At 40.7% G+C, this 17,213-nt stretch overlaps 1 protein-coding gene across 1 annotated transcript; it reads left to right on the top strand.

Annotated features, from left to right (window-relative positions):
• Positions 1–2,376: 2,376 nt before the first annotated feature.
• GPR55 (G protein-coupled receptor 55) lies at positions 2,377–8,634 on the top strand. Its single transcript, XM_069864638.1, has 3 exons — positions 2,377–2,458; positions 3,432–3,666; positions 6,680–8,634. The coding sequence occupies exon 3, from the start codon at positions 6,687–6,689 to the stop codon at positions 7,611–7,613; it is 927 nt and encodes a 308-aa protein (XP_069720739.1). The 5' UTR covers positions 2,377–2,458; positions 3,432–3,666; positions 6,680–6,686; the 3' UTR covers positions 7,614–8,634.
• The last annotated feature ends 8,579 nt before the right edge of the window (positions 8,635–17,213 follow it).

Below are 17,213 nucleotides of genomic sequence, written 5' to 3'. Positions count from 1 at the left end.
CAATTTACTCATCTTTACCATAAGCATTAGAATTTTTTTTCATACATTTTCCTTTAGTTACTCTGTGTTTGGTTTAGGCTCTTTCACCCACTATTCATTTGCTAGCTGGAACACAATATTGGGAAGAGGCTAAGGCTGACAAGATGGATGTCTCTGGGAAGGGGAAAGAATACATATCCAGCACATTTTAGTGGTTAATTTAAAAAAATGAACTGAAACAAAAGAAGCCCTTCTCCTTCCTGTTGAAAACCCCAGCCATGCAGCCACCTGGGTCCGTGGAATTCAATATTTAGTAAGAGCAGTGCTGTATGATAAATGTGCTGGGAGCAAAAAGGACTCACTGAAGTTGATTCCTCTGGTAGGAGAAGTTACAAAAGCAGGCACCAAAGACAGGGGGCAAACAAGCTCTAATTTCTCAGCTGACAATCTCTCTGCAGGTGTGGGACTGAATCATTCATCACTTGCCCTCATTAAGTATGCTCTAGAAAAAAGTTGTCCTAAATTAAACCAGCAAAAGGCCAGCCTGCAGAAAAATGACTCATCTGCGCACCAACAAATTACATGCTTACCTACAAGAGCTGAACCCACACACAGCACAAGCAAATTTCTGACTTAGCAAATACACTGTTGAAGTGATCAGAAATGCAGAATTTTGTTTAGCACTGCTGTACTGAGCGATACCGAGTGGGAAGTTCACAGGGCTGCTAGGAATGAACCTGGTGGTGGGAGGGAAGGCAGCACAGAGTACTACAACTAATTACCAAGCTCAGGCTGGAACATGCCTGTAGTGAGAGGATTAAAAAAGCTACCCCATTTCAGCTGCAACATGACACAATTCATTCAAAGGTCACATAATTGTAGCATATATTTTCTGCTAATATTTAGTTGCACACCTCAGTTTCTTTTCATGACTCCACATTCACCACAGTCCATTCCTGAGACTGGTAGCTAGCCCGCAGCTCTGACAATATGGAAGCTGAGAAAACCCTTGAAACCTCCCAATTCCATTATATGCTTCCCAAATTATAACTCATGTTTCCCTCATTCCCTCTGCTGCATTATTTTCTTATGAGTTTTACACAAGCTTTGTTTAGGTCCTGCTTTTTTTGTTGTTTTGTCAAACCATGTTTAGACGAGACAGGTAGGAAAGCGTATGTTAAGAAAGTGCCAGTTTTTCTAATCCAAGTCCTGTGATACAAGTGCCAGTGTTACTTTTCCTGCGGGAAGTGCAGAATTTCCCCATAAAGAACAAATTACTTCCAAAGCCAGGCAGCAATTTGTCAAATGTCACTTTGAGCTGGGGGCGGGGGTTGGGGATTGTCCTGCATTTACTGCCACAGCAAAGGATTATCTTCCAGAGAGAGATCATTTGTGTTCATCTGTATGAAGTGTCTGTACTTTTTTAAGGGTTTTATTTTCCTGATGGTTCTGCAGATGGAGATGAAATCACTGTCACGTTGTCATCAAACAGCAATTAATTTTTTTTTTTTTTTTAGTAAATTATGTCACTCTGCAGAACCACAAACACCCATTTGATGCCAGTCCTAACCAAGGTGCAGCTGGCCAGGACCTGAAGAGACCAGTAGCTGTGTCCTTTCCTATGTACCACTCCTGCCTGCTATCTTCTGAGGAGAGCAGGAGATAAATAGTCCCACATTGTGGCTGTTCACCCTTTTCAAGCACAATTACCTTCCCAAAAGGTGTGCATTATACATTCCAGAGCAGAGGGAGAGCTTCAGGTTCCACCAGGAAAGTCCTGTTGATGGGGAAAGCCTTGAAAGCTCATTTCAAGAAGTGTGTCTTGGCTCCTAATTGACTGTCATAAACGGCACTAATTTAGACCTCCATATACCTTTCTCCCCTCACCAATAAACGTTTGTTTGCCAACTTGCAGTTACAAATTGAACACCTGAACTGGCTAAAACTGACGCACACCCTCTAAATAGTTTAACAGCTGCGCGCATGGATCTTTCAGAACCATCTGAGTGTTAAACTACTGATCCCCAGTATGCAAATTGAGCAGAAACTGGGGGAAGAATCCCTATTTCTTTGACAGCCTTTCCTACTACTTTTCACTTCTGCATCTCCCCTCCAGCTCAAAGAACAATTGGAAATTTGGATGTATCCACCACAAGCCTACAAAGGCTCCCATGTGGCGAACTCCAGTCCCAAACCAACCCTGGATTCATGAAGTGCTCCCCACCCTACATTTACTACTAGCTGGAAACAGCTGAGGATTTGAGTCTTTACACTTTTTTGCCATCACTTGTCTATTTAAAGAAACACAGAGTGTGCTTTGAAATAGGAAAAAAAAAAAAAGAGAAGAAAAGAAAAGAAGGATGTGGTCATAGCCTTTAGTCAGAGTACTGGTAGGGTATGGTCTGTAAGCAAATGCTCTCATGCTCTATAGAGCAACCTGGACTGAAGCAATGCTGCTGATCTGCTTGCTGGGCTTCAGGTAAATTAATTAATATTTTAAGCAATAACTTTTTTTCCCCAGTAATCTAATAGCAGTATCAATGGTAGAGCAGTCTTTTAAGCTACTTGGATGATTATTTCTTATGAGGATCAAATAGTAAGTTCACACACATAGTATTGCTCAGCATAAATATATTCTATTGCCATCAAAATACTTACAATAAAATTATAAGAAATTATATAAATAGATATAAAACAGATTAAATATATGGTAGATGTGGGACTTACTGCTCTTCATTGCACTAAGGAATCTTACTCTTCTCCTGTGCTTCCACAAGAGAATAATTTATATCTAACCAGAATAATTTTCTAGAAAATAGAATTAAACAAAGTCTACTTCATAGCAGTAACATCGCTTGGTTTGTATTGATTAGGATGGTATTTATGGTAGTAAAAGTCCTGGCTCAGGCAGTGACCTCAGTTTTCCTCATTCCTCTTTTGTACTATTGCTAGATTAAGAATGATTGTTTTGCTGTGTTCTGTCAGCTGGTTATCATTTCCTGACTGTTAAGGCTTCACCTGTCTTACAGTAAGTTATAGACCTTCTGATGGAGATGTTCCTGCTAACGAAGCTTTCGTGGATAAGAATATCCTTAATCAGTCATCCTCAACCTGTGCTAACATACAGACTTGTGTGAATCCCAAATAGAGCTCAGATCCGAGCTACCAAAAGGAAACTATTCATGCATGCTGCTGTAATGCAGAAAAAAAAAAAAAACCCAAACTAAAAAAGCTAATATTGCAAAACTTTGCTGTTCCATTTCCCAGATCAGTACACCTCTGCTGCTGGCTTAACGACAAGCTTCTGCTATGGTAAACCCACTTAACATTTAAATAACCCATAGGAAGTGGAAGAAATTGAGAACAAATGGAGTAGTAATGACATAAGGTCTGGACCAGCTAAGACACTCTCCCTCGAGTGGTGTTAATTACTGTTATCTTTTGTCTTCTAGAAGTTGACTGAAAGAATCTTAGAGCTGCAGGTTGTTCCTTCAGGAAACTTCTGAAGGACAGAGGACATTTCTTCAGAAGACTGGAAAAGAGCAAATGTGGTGCCTGTCTCTTAAGGAGGAAGAAAATGAGGAGTTAGGAAATGCTAGATCACTAGGCCTGGCTTCAGTATTTGGAACAATACTGGAATTGTCCACCAAAGAATCTGATTGCAAACACCCAGAAGACAAAGCAGTGGTAAGTAATGATCTGCAGAGATTCATCTGAGAGTGACTGAAATAGAAGTAATTTGACTTTCTTCTGTGACACACAGACAGCACTGGAGATGAGCGTAGGAGAGGGAAGCAGGTTTCAAACACTATCTCTAATGAAGTTCTCATAACCAAACAAAGGAAACATGATCTGTATGAAACTTCTATATGATTACTGAGTACCCACTCAGATATAATCAGTCTCTGCCACACAGGAAAGATGTATTTGGTACAGTTCAGTGTCTCTCAGATCCAGCATCATCAGTATTTTTATTAGTAATTTGGACAATGCAGTAAAGATGATGCTTATTGAAATGACTGCAAGGATGTTTGTCAATGAAAATGAATCTTCAAGTAATTTTGGGCAAATATATTACTCAGTGTGAACAGCACTGTTCACACAAACACAAACACCTTGGGTTCCTCAAGATATGAAAATTAAAATTGAGAGGGGGCAAATTGATTATAAATATCAAGTTTTGAGAATCAGGCACTCTATTTGATTACTTGAAATTACCAGTTTAAAGTCTGGATAGCGTTTTCTTGAAATTAACCATAAAGCTATATGTAATATTGTACTGAGGAATTCTAAAGAAAAAGCATTCAGTGAGATAGACACCCAGTAAAAGTTGAATCAAATCTCATACTTTTAAGAGACATCACAAGCAAATTTCTGTTATATTTATATAGCACACACAGTGATGGATTAACAGGTGCTGTCACTCCCCAAAAATACTTTAATGTCACCTGATTTTTCTCCAGCTAAATGGATGCTACTGGTCACAGGACACACATGCTCACACAACAGCACCACACTCCTATTTCCTCTTACCTGCCCTGCCCTCAGGTGACAGTAGTGTCTGCTTACGATAATCGCTTGTATATGTGGCACCCAGGCATCTCCATCTTCAGTGGAATTATGTCAACTCTCATATACCACAATCACATGATTTTCTAAGCAGTGACCACACATTGATGGCTCAAAGGGATTGACTCGATCTCAGACTGACTAACAAACCGAAGTTTAATTCTTGTTCTCATTTCGTCATCAGTGGATTTAACTGTCAATCAGATTTCCTTTTGCTATTTCCTGAGTTCACAAAGCTGCGGCAGTCCTGCTCATGCAGCTCAGTCCAGTTCTGTGGAAGTGGCAGTCAGATCTGGTCCCTGAGCATCAGTGCATCCCCACAGGTCGCACTCACTCCTACAGTGGGGTTACTGGGGATTTGTGCATCCCCCTAGTAACCTGCATGCAGACTGTTTGTAGTCCTCATCAGCTTTCTTGCAACTATTTCCTTACCTTCTTAACAGCCCTGATCTAACCCCTGTTTATTTTAATGCTGTTCAGTTATTTCTAGTACACTTAACTGAAATGCGAGTGCCTTCAATTTTCAGTCTTTCCCTTATCTGAAAAAGCAGACACTTCATCAAAGAAGATAATGGTCTGGCAAGATCTGTCAAAGCCTTATTTAGTAGTTTTCCTTAAAAATCTGTATGAGGGTTTCACTCAACAGTTATAGAATTGCTTTAATCATATCTGACACTCTTTCCTTCAATAGACAGTCTAGACTTATCCTTTCCCAGATACATGAATAACATACATACTTCATAACAATTACTGGATTGGACGTTCAGCTTCGTGTCCCTCTTCTTTCCGAAGTTTGAGCTTAGAAGAAATTACTTTCCCCAATATGAGCATGTTAAGCTCAGAGTGCATTCTGTATTCAGATACAGCTATTCCCATTATCGCTCACTGATTCCTGTAAACCATCCCACTTCTGACCTCCAGCACAATATCAGCATCCCAATGAAAAGTGAAGATGTAAGATTTGGCAAAACCCAAGGCTATCTCCGCAGCTAATGTTTAGAAGATCTACTTGTCCTCCACTTCTCTCTCCCTTTTTTTTATATTTTGTTTTAGCCATGTATACAAAATAATCTTTCACTAATTTTTTTTTGTTTTCTTTAGCAAAGTCCAGCTCCATTTGATAGTGCTTAGGAGCTACCTGTCACATTTTGTCCTCCAAGGCAGAGATTCCCCTCTTGATCAAGTTCTTCTTCAAACCTTTTCACTTACTCCTTAAATTTCTTTTGACATACCTGGTTGGCTGAGCTGGACAGGAAACTACTAACTTTCTTCTCCTTCATTAGGATGTTCTATGATTATGATTTAAAAAGGTTATCAAAAAGCACTTTTAAGGCATAGTTTGTTAAAACATATGTGCATTTTTAAGAATGGTGATAACACTTATTCCACACAAATTATACTTTTTTAAGAACTGTATTATTAAGATGTCGTAACTTCCATTTGTTAATCTTTACCAGATTATTTAAGATAGTCACTTAAAATTTAAAGTATCTGCAAACCCAAAATGCTGAAAGTTAGAAACAAGCTAGAAAACATGCTTGCTCAATTTGCACCTAGATAAACAATCAGTTATCTTAAGCTGACCTTCTGAAAAACTGCATTGGATACATGCACTGTTTGAAATTGAAATAACTATATAAATGCAGGTGTAGAAAAGCACATCAGCAAAAGCTAATGATGCAGAGGGAATCATGAATATAGGGGTAAAATCGCAGCTATCAGTTTGACCCCCCTTTAAAATGGAACAATAATTTCATTAATTTCTGTGTAGTAAAGGAACAGAACATAAGTGTTATGGAAGTTTCAATAGACATAGCCAGTAACCTTCAGAAAGGGTCCGTCTCCTCAGCATCTGAATGAGAGTAAGTTAAAGTGGGCAGTAGTCAGTGGATGCTGACTTCCTGCCATTGGGCATCAGGCTCCTTTATGCAGATGAGGTCACTCAAATTGCAAATAAAAAGCTCTGTGCATGAAATGAGGATTCTGTTTTAACAATAGCCAAAGGCTGATGAAATGTATAGCTCGAAACCAAAAAAGCCCAGAGCTGTGTTTGAAAGTATCTTGCTTTGATATTTCAGGGCATTGACTGGGAACCTTGCACATTTCCAAACTTTTCTCTCTGTCATTTTAGGGGAGAAATGACAAACAGCAGCAGAGAATGCAATTTTACAGACATCGACAGATTAGCAAAGACCTTACAGTTGGGAATCTCCATCCCCACCTTCATTCTCGGGCTGGTTCTCAACACCCTTGCACTCTCCGTGTTCTGCTGCTTTTGGAAGAAACAGACCAAAACCTCAGTTTACATGATCAACCTCGCACTTGCGGATGTCTTGCTGCTTCTCTCACTCCCACTCAAGCTGTACTACTCTACTGCAGAGGCCCCTGGACTCCTGTGCTCGTTCATAGAATCTCTGTATTTCGTCAACACATATGGCAGTATCTTCATCATTGTCTGCATTACTGTTGACAGATATATCTGCATAAGGTACCCATTTGAAGGTCGAGCCAACCGGTCCTTCAAATGGGCTATCTTGATTTGCTGTTTCATCTGGGCAGTAACTTGGCTTTGCAGCAGCCCAATATATGTGTTTCACAAGAAAGATTATTTTAAATGCTTTCACAACATGTCAGAACAGGCGTGGAGCACCCCTACCATTGTTTCTGTGGAGACCTTTGGATTTCTGATCCCACTTGCAGTGATGGTTTTCTGCTCTGCCCAAAACATCTGGATTCTTCTGAATTACAAAAGTCAATCCAAAAAGAGGGCAGAAGGCAGTGGTTCCTTACGAGTCATTATCATCAACCTTGTGGTGTTTTTGGTGTGCTTCACGCCCTTCCACCTTGCGATCTGCCTACAGTGCCTGGTAAGACAGAATGTGATAGTGGACTGCAGTCTGAAACAAACAATCAGCCTCTTCATTCAGGTGTCAATGACATTAGCCAATCTGAACTGCTGCCTGGATGCCATCTTTTATTACTTTGCTGCAAAAGAATTTCGTGAGAAGACACACTTGAAAAAGGTTATTGAACTATGTCCCGTCTTTAAACCTTGTGCCCCATGATGGGTCTGCCTGTGGTGGAAGAACACCTCTTCCTCTGCTCCCACTTGCCTCGAAGGACACCGATAGTATTATCCCTGACATAGCAGCAGGGTCACCTTGGCTATAGCAGGCAGGGTGCAGGAGGGAGAAGGACAATGTTTTTCCAGTGAATGCAAACCTATTCCATATTTTTCTTTCCTTTAAACATGAAAGAGGAAAAACGTTGGAAAAAACAACCAGCATTAGCAAAGCGATGGACTGTCATTGAAAGAAGCATTAGCCTTGTCGGTATCTACTAAATGTGAAAGACTTGCCAGAAGAAAACTGCCCAGATCACTGGAATGCCACCTGAAATCAGCCTTTGTCATTGCTATATTGGTTTTCCTTTTGCCAGCGTGATCAGAAAGTTGTTGCTGAGGGCCAAACATAGAAATAATTCTTCAAAACCTTCTTTCTAACTTAGGAGGTATCTGCCAGTTAAAAGATAGTATTCCAGGCAAAAGCCTGTCTCTACTCATTCCTTCTGTAAAGCTTACAGAAGGTCACTGTTGGAGCTCATTTGCTTTGCACAGCTTGGCCAGCCTGTGATAACAGTGACTCCTGCCTGCTGTAAACATTATACATTGGCTGGGGCGGCTACGCAGGACAGCAGAGCCTGCTCTTTCACAAAGGACAGTATATAACACCAATGGAGCATCTTGGGCACCAGCAGTCCCTTGGGCAACAAACATGTCTGGCTCTCTGCTGAGGAACCACGAAATTAATGAAATTATTATTCCAAAGTAAGGGAACAATTGTCCTGCAATTTTAAAACTGGTTTTGGATGTGAAAACCAAAAGAACCCCTTCAAATCTGGCATTTAGTGAAAAACTGTATGTGATGAACTCTATTTTTCACATCACTTTATTTCTATGAAAGATATAACACTGCACGTATATGGAACTCTTCTGCCTGTCTTCTCTTTCTTCCTTGGAGGAAGGGAATTACAGAAGCAAGCCCTGCATCACAGCAAAGTAAGGAGCGCCTGTCTGATGTATTCCTTGCTCCATTTCCACATAAAGAAATTAATTTCTGTGCCATTTAAAAATGCTGTAAAAATGGTCTAAGATTTATTCTGGGGCATACGTGCCCTTTATTCGAAATGAGATAAGAAATTACTTTCTCGTTTGCACAAATTAAAAGAAGAGGGGCCAATTTTGAAAATATGATTTGCTGTCAATTGATTTCCATAGAGTGATTGATCATGCAAGTGGGCAGCTGCACATGTCTAATATTGGGTTACAAGTGTTTTAAAATTTTTAGTACTAAAACTGCAACCACAGCTGAGGCACACAAGGAGTTTAGAGGCAAAGAAAGGTTTTTATCACCATCTTTACCATTATCTGCAGAGGGGCCAGGGGAAGAGTTTTTCAAAATAATAGGGTTTCAAAATATTATTTCCTACTGCTTCGATCATTCAGAAACTTGCAGACTTTTCAATATGAGTTAGGCTTTCCTTTTTGTGCCTTTCACATTAATTTGCATATGAAATATGTGAGAAAGGACATGTTCTACTAAATAAACTGTGTATATGAAGTGTATGATTTGAAAATACATTTTAATTCTCGAATCTGACAGCCATGTATGATTCTTATCTACCTATTTAATCACAAACTTCTACCATTTTCTCCCTCATATAGCCCCAAGGTTTAGTTGGAGATTTTCCTTCCCAGGAACTACTTCAGGTTTTTAACTATGACAACAAAGAACAATAGAATAAAGAGGAAAACAAAACCAGGAAAGATGTTCACACCCAGAAGTCTGTACAATTTAATAAATCTTCTGTAGAACCTCTCCATAAATTCTTAACAATCCCTTGCTAACCCCCTTTACAATCTTTCCTCCAAAATGCTCTGAGCTATCACTTTTATGATGAGCCAACTACCTCAAAATTGACATTACTGTCATTACAGAAGAGGTGTCTTCTCTCTTGATGTTATTCTCAGTACACAGAAAACCAGTAAGAACCAGAACATGAGTCCCTCACACACCCAGGTCACCTCCCAGGGCCTCAGTTGTTCTGTGAAGTCCAAGAAGTGGGGGAAGGGGGGGAAATACCAAGTTCTAACCAAATGCGCACAAAATACTGCCTTTAAAAACTACATTTTCAGTTCTGCTCTTTTCTGTGAATTGAGCAAATTCAGATGCAATTAACCACAGTCCTTAAACAACAGCTGTATTTAGCTTTTTTTTTTTTTTTTCTGGACAAGATCCTTTCAGCACACCCAGGTGAGATTATTCATAAAACCCAAATTTGTTTTTATCCTGTCAAGCTTTTCTATCTGGGCCAAACCCCACAGACCTTCATAAGAAAGGAGAGGGCTGGCTGCTCTCAAAGGCATTTTTATCAGTGGCAGATTACCCTCTCACCATCCTACAATGACTATTCAATAGTGACTGTGATCTCCAAGCTGTGTTTTGCAGACTTGCACAGGAATTGAAAGCCTGTAAAGCATAAAAGCAGTTTGGACAAAAGGAAAAAAACCCAAAACCTAAACCAAATAAAATTCCCCAAACCACACAGGGCTTGTTCCCCAAAACTCTTCTCCTGTCCCTTTGACTGAGGGGTTGTATCATCTTCCACTTCTCAGGCCTGTTTGATCACTGAACTTCAGAACAGTGCCACTCCACTAACTTCTACCGCTCTAAAAGTACAGTCAGAATAATGCTGGACTTTTTGAGAAGTAATATTGCTCCATAAATGCCTTTGAAATAACATATTGAACTGATTTTTAACCAAAAAGAAAAAAAAAAGTAATTCAACTGGTTTAATAGTAAGTTGAGGTTTAAATATGGAAATTCTTTTATAGCCTTAATAAAATTGCTTGTACGGTACTACATGATTTATGAGCTGGATGGCACCTGAGGGAGGATACAAGCCTCGATCAAACCATTGCTAGCCTCTTGCCTTCTAGCAGAGGGGGACACGCACCCTGTAGAGCTGGTCCAGTATCATTTCATTATGATTAAATATGTTACTTAAAAAACATAACCCAGACAGCTTTTCCATGTGAGAGTGATCAGCCACCCTTTATTCCAAAGTTTTACTCATAAAGAAAGCCTAATAAATGTCACTCCAGCAGTTTATAACATCGAATAATGTCAAGTGCTCAGAAACCTGCGAAGTGAGAAGAGCAGCCACCTCACTGCCTAAAGCAGCCTCCAAATCGCAAAATGAAGTTGAAACAGGTTTGAAGACTGAAAATGATCTTCAGAGAGATACTGTCTTAAACCTCACATCTTTGCGCGCTGCTCTAAGCAATATTTCACTCAAAGGTTAATCTCCAACACCACCACTTAACCTTTGCAAAAGGCACACAAAGATAAAGCAATGCTGCTTTGAGGTACAGGCTTCTGCCTCCCTTGTGAAAATGGTTTTGCAAGGTTTTTCACCCCACATTTAGTAAATACACAAGGCATTCCAGTTAAAGCTAATGGAGAGAGCAGAGAAAGCTGTAGTTTGTCCAGGCATATAAGCACTACATATATATAAAATATATATACATAATCTTTTGTACAATATGCTGAAATGAAACTGAAGTTTCATTCCGGTCCCCCACAGCAATGCCAGGGCTCAGCGTCGCTTTTCAGTTTCCCAGAGGTCCTCTCAGGAGCTGTATTTCCTAGCTGCATTTCACCACACTGTAAACACAGCCCACTGTCCCCTCAGCAAAGTACGTGCTCCCACCTGAAACACAGTACTCTACTGGAGTGCCAAGTACAGAAACAAATGAGGCTCCCCCAGTAGCAGCTGAGGAGCTGCTGGCAGCTGCAGTGAGCAGTTCAGCTTTTTAACTGGATTGCCCTCAACAAGAACCGGTATGTAGTCCCCAAGGACAGAGGGCTGCTAAGACGCCTGGGCTCTCAATCACCTATCTGCATGCTCTGCAACTGTTAGATACTCGCATATCTGTATCCTGCAGATGAAACCATATAGCTGCTTAAGCATCTCTGCCAACCCGATCAAGTTATTGCTGAAAAAAGATGCAGCCAATAATTATGCCAAAAGCTATCTGAGCTCTTTCAAGGAAACCACGCATGACTGCTCCTATAGGTTAATACAAGTTCAAACAATCATTAGTATCTATATTAAATTTCTTAACCGCCTGGTATTACCAGAAAAAAAGAAGATTCCACTGTTTTTCTGAAACCCTTGATCTGTTTACTGAATAAACATGACTACAGTGTGTCTCCTCCTTGCTCAAGTTTATGTTAGCTGGGGAATTTTCCTCACTATTGCCCAGAATCACATCAGTGCATGTAGAATTTGCCACTTCTTTTAAAAGACCCTAATACCTCACTTTCATCCTTTTCCAGAGGACTGACTTTTCTCTGCTCCTACACTGAGGCTTTTCCAAAGGCAAGTAATTCCAGTCCAGTGAAACCAAGACTCACTCCCAGTTTCTACAGCAGCTGAAAAAAAAAAAAACGGGAACAGAGTAAAGTCATCAAAACAACCACAGTGAATTCTTGCAGATCTCTGTCTCTCTTTTCCCACTGCACTGTGTCTTCTTAAGGACGCCCAGCACATTACAGTTCCACTAAAATCAGAGAACTCTTCTTATCGCCATCTCTCTCCTAACTTACCAAGACTATACTGCAAAGCAGGGCTCAGTGACATGGTTGCCTTGAAACAACAGGAGCTCCTTTGGCAGGTTTGAATACTAAAACCCAAACTGTGGCAAGTCTGATCGTATTTTTTTTTTTTTCCATAACATAAGTCACTAAGCTCAATAAAGACAGTACAGTTATTACAGAAAGTGTTGTCTTCAAAACCTATTTCTCTTTAGGCTTTTGTACTAGAAACACAAAGAGGTCCTGAGGATTAAATCTTGTTTTTAAAATTAGTCACCATGATTTGTTTCCAGTCACAAACTTCTCTAAATGAACCTAAACCGCATTAGCCCAATTTACATATCAAAACTTTCTGTTCTTTCTCCTGTTTTGACTTCCAGTGCTGGAAATACAGCTTGGGGGATTCAACTTGATTGTTTCTTATTTATACTTTTCCTGTCAAACAAATTCTGTGCTGGCTAAACTTTGTGAAAGTCCATTTCGCTGTTGTTTTCTGACATCACACAAATATAAGAAGGAAAGGAAGCCAGTGCTACAGCTAAAGCCTCACCACCAAGAGCATTGATAGTGGAGAGAACAAGCACAGGCTCCCTTTCCATGATCACGGTGGAAAGCAAGTTCCTGCTTTCTCCTGCACCATTATTCATTTGAAGCACCACTTCCAGATTTCAGTCTAACTCAGCAGGCATTGCCGCTGTGTTGGCTCAATAGTGCAGACAGGAGAAAAAGACAAGCAAAAGAAGTCCTACGATCAAATAAAAGCATTCCAGTACCTCCTAATGGCACCAAGCAAGAGGTGTATTATGTAAAAAAAGAGTTTATGTTGATTTTTAGGACAGAATTTGCTATCACCACCTTTGCCCTGACTCCAGCAAACCAACCAGTGAGAATTCTCCCCTGTGAAAAGTTGACACGATTCAACATATAATATTTTTAACAGGGACCATACATTGTGCTCTCTTTCCCAGTGTCCAGTATGAGGGAAACAGCAAGGAGACTTTTCCTTCCTTTCAGCCTTACTGTAGCCAGATCTCACCTCCAGCTTTCTGCCCTTGAAACATTCTTGGCCATGCAGAGCCAGGGTTTGTTTTTTCTGGCTCCTGCTTTTAAGCTGCTATCTCTTGACTTTCTGCTTTTTCTACAGGTTGACCCCTATACAAATCAAGAGGCGTGACCAGATAAATCTTTCATCCTATTCTGCTCAGTTCATCCACTGATGGAAACCCTTTTCAATGCCAAAACCAAGTATTTTTTTTTAAATCAATTAGAATGTAATGTGGCTGATACCATCACCAATCTCTGCTAGTGCCAGAGTTAACATCTGCACCAGGGACTCACTGTAGTTAGTCCGGTCTTCAGATCCTGGCTTTTTCAGTCATCACTTGAAAAAAGTAGCAGCCAGCTGTTCCCTCAGTTTGTTTGACTGGAAGGCAGCGAGCACACACGCAAGCTTCAATGAAATCTGTGGTTGCCTAAAGATCAGAGATACATTAGCAGGAGGCACCTGAACTTCAAAATTGTTTCAGACTACTGTAATTTCTAAAGTCTTTTAAAAATAGTTGATTTTTTTTTTCTTTTTTTTTTTAAAGTGGATGTCTATGGCGCTTTCTGATTTTCCTCAACTCTGCCCCCAAACTCTGCTTCATGCCATTCCTCCACAGCAGCCTGAATTTGAGTTACAGCTTGTCTCAGGTACTCGCTGCCAAGCCCAGTTTGTAGAAGAGGTCTGAAGATGAGGAATAGTTTGCAGAGCCCTTTGTTGCACTCAGGACTGTGACAATGATGCTCACAGCTGAGCCGCTGTCCTTTTAGACATGCCAGCTAGTGCATCATATACAGTTGATGTTGTCCATCATTCACCTGTGTGGCCAGCTTGGACTCACCTTGATCTTGAATTTGATCTAGCTTTTCACAAGTTTACAAGATACACAAGGAAGAAACAATATTCTGAATACTGGAACAATTCACTCAGAATCAAATGTCAGCTCTGCAAAACCTGAACTATGGTAGGAATATTAAATAAAATAAAATCCTGTAGTCAAAGTAAAGATGAGGTGTTCAAGAACCTTCTTCCCCTCCCCCCTCAATTCTGATCACAAGCCTGACTACCACATCAGCATCAAACCCATAGCCCTAGTTAGTTTTCCTTCAGTGGTTGTGGTTATTTACAAAGAAATGCTTAAGACCAGAGAAATTTTATGCTAAAATAATTAAATATTTGATTTTAGAACTGCTTAACAGGAAAAAAACAGGAAAAGGATGTGGCCTGATAAATGCTTGTAACAATTTCATCAGTGTTATATTTATTCGCATGAATTTGATTTCAGTAAGAATTAATAAATGTGAGAAGTCTGAAGCATACCCACGTCAGTACAAAAGTACCAGTGAAATAAGCACCATTTTCAGACAGGAAGACAGACATTTTTAAACTCATAGCAAATGCTGCCCATCAGAAACCCTTTAAACCTTTCACTGAAGGCGCAGGGAAAAAAAGCAAAGGCCCAGCCTGGTGCAGCCTCAGTCCCTCTGTGGAGAGCCAGACAGCCAGGGAAAGAGGAGGGGGAGACAGCACGATGAAGAAGAAGGGCAGGAGCAGAGGCTCTGCCTTTGTTTGGCTGAAACCCAGGCTCCGGTGCCCAGTGCCTTTCTACAGGGACCGCGTATCTAACAGTGCACGTATCAGACAGCACAGTTCCACGCAGATACTAAGGCTGCCGAAGAGTACAGGTGCCACGAAGCTCTCCCTGCTCTTGTTCTGCAGGACAGAAACACCCTGCACACACCCACAGCAAGGACAGATGGAAAAATATTAAAAAAAAGTGCATGAGGACAAAATGTGTGGGAATGGTTCAAAGTTGTGCCAGGGGAGGTTTAGACTGAACATTAGGAAGCATTTCTTTACCGAGAATCACAGAATCACAGAATAACCAGGTTGGAAGAGACCCACCGGATCACCGAGTCCAACCGTTCCTACCAAACACTAAACCATATCCCTCAGCACCTTGTCCACCCGTGCCTTAAACACCTCCAGGGAAGGTGACTCAACCACCTCCCTGGGCAGCCTGTTCCAGTGCCCAATGACCCTTTCTGTAAAGAATTTTTTCCTAACGTCTAGCCTAAACCTCCCCTGTCGGAGCTTGAGGCCATTCCCTCTCGTCCTGTCCCCTGTCACTTGGGAGAAGAGGCCAGCACCCTCCTCTCTACAACGTCCTTTCAGGTAGTTGTAGAGAGCAATGAGGTCACCCCTCAGCCTCCTCTTCTCCAGGCTAAACACCCCCAGCTCTCTCAGCCGCTCCTCATAAGGCCTGTTCTCCAGCCCTTTCACCAGCTTTGTTGCTCTGGAACAGGCTTTCTGGAGAGACGGTCGATCTTCCAAGCGTGTCAGCATTTAAGGGGTATTGGGACAATGCCCTTAATAACATGCTTTAATTTGGTCAGCCCTGAGTCAGATAGGCAGTTGGACAAGATGAGTATTGTAGGTTCCTTCCAATTTAAACAGTGTATTCTATTCCATCAGCCAATGGCTTTTAAAAGGATTGGTGTTAAAAATAGGACTGGAAATACAGAGTTCCCTTTCTGCAGCCAAATGTAGTTATTGTTCAGTAGCTCTTCCAAGGAGGGAGAGCAGCTCAGAATCTAGCTCTTGTAAGGGTACCTAATGCCAGATGGTAACAACGACAAGGGACATAAAGCTATCAGAAGTCTTCCTCTGCCTTTCATCTGAACATGAAAAGAATGAGGGAATAGACTTCCTCCTGCATAAACTTCTTGCTCTTCATAACTGAATCTATAAAAAACAGTGCCTCAGAAAAAAAACCAATCTTAGAATACTGTATCAAAGGTAAGCAAATAACAAATGTGTGAAAAAGAAACAAAAATGTGTAGACTGTTTTCTATGATTTGGAGACATGTGGGATGCCACATACATGTTTCACGTAGGAGAAAGCAAATGCTTAACTCCACTGCTTAGCAGTCTAAAAACCATCAGTAGCACTGCAATAGGCTTTAGCGTAACCAAACTGGTGTTTCAGCACCTCTGCCTGTTGTGAGAAAAATTGTACTGGCAGTGCACGGAAAGAAGACGAGAGCCTTCTGCTAAATGCACGAGAGACACCTGGCCAAAGAAACCAAATATTTAGCAGCACTGATTCTGAAGTGGAGTAATAACAGAAAAAAGAAATTATGAATTGCAAGTGCTCAGCAAATTCCTATAATTTAGGTGAAAAAACAATATGTGCCTCTGCACAAACACCGTACCACGGGCAAACCACAGGGAAAGATCTGTGTGAAGGCCACCACTCCCTGAGTTCAACTGTAGTAAAAAGGAGAGATATTCTTCTCCTAATCCTTGCTGAAATATGCACACAATATAACTGCAGCGATGCTATGCTTTTATCACATATACACAGCCTCATACTAGCTAAAATGGTATTGAAATTAAATAGAAAGACTGAAAGAGTCACATGACTCAAGTGATTACATATATACAGAAAATGACATGAAATACGCATTATTGTATTCTTGATTACTTCTTTTCCATGTTACTACATAGTTTCAACACTTACCAACTGAGAATAGTTAATTCTCAATATGAAAGGGCAGACATACAAATTATTTTTGAAGAGTGTAGGACTTCTAGAAGGGTTGTGAACATCCACCCATGATTGATGCAGTGTTACCTACCCTGGGCTGCGCACGGGGAGCTGTGACCCAGGAAGGAACAGCCTAAAATTAGTGTGGCACTGGGAAAGAGGTATCTGGATTTGGGAAAACACAGTCCATCACGAGTGTCTTGTATTACCTTTCCTAGAGGCGTACGTGCACTTCAGCACTGTGAAAATAAAATGAGATGTCCTTGATCCTCTTCAGTAAGTGAAATTTTTCCCACCTTGCACAATTACAGCTGAAGCACCTGTCTCTTCAAGTCAGAGGGGGAAGGGTTTTATGGTTTGGAGATTTGTATTATCTGTTGGGAAATAGTTGATTTACGGAAATGCTGACTCGAGT

The sequence above is a fragment of the Phaenicophaeus curvirostris genome, chromosome 10 (genome assembly GCF_032191515.1).
Source record: "Phaenicophaeus curvirostris isolate KB17595 chromosome 10, BPBGC_Pcur_1.0, whole genome shotgun sequence".
Classification (NCBI taxonomy): Eukaryota; Metazoa; Chordata; class Aves; order Cuculiformes; family Cuculidae; genus Phaenicophaeus; species Phaenicophaeus curvirostris.
Note: the sequence above shows the minus strand (reverse complement) of the source record. Positions and strands in the feature narration are given on the sequence as shown.

Bases quoted from the DNA above. Each gene is read 5' to 3' on its own strand.
- GPR55 (XM_069864638.1), top strand. From the start codon at position 6,687: ATGACAAACAGCAGCAGAGAATGCAATTTTACAGACATCGACAGATTA.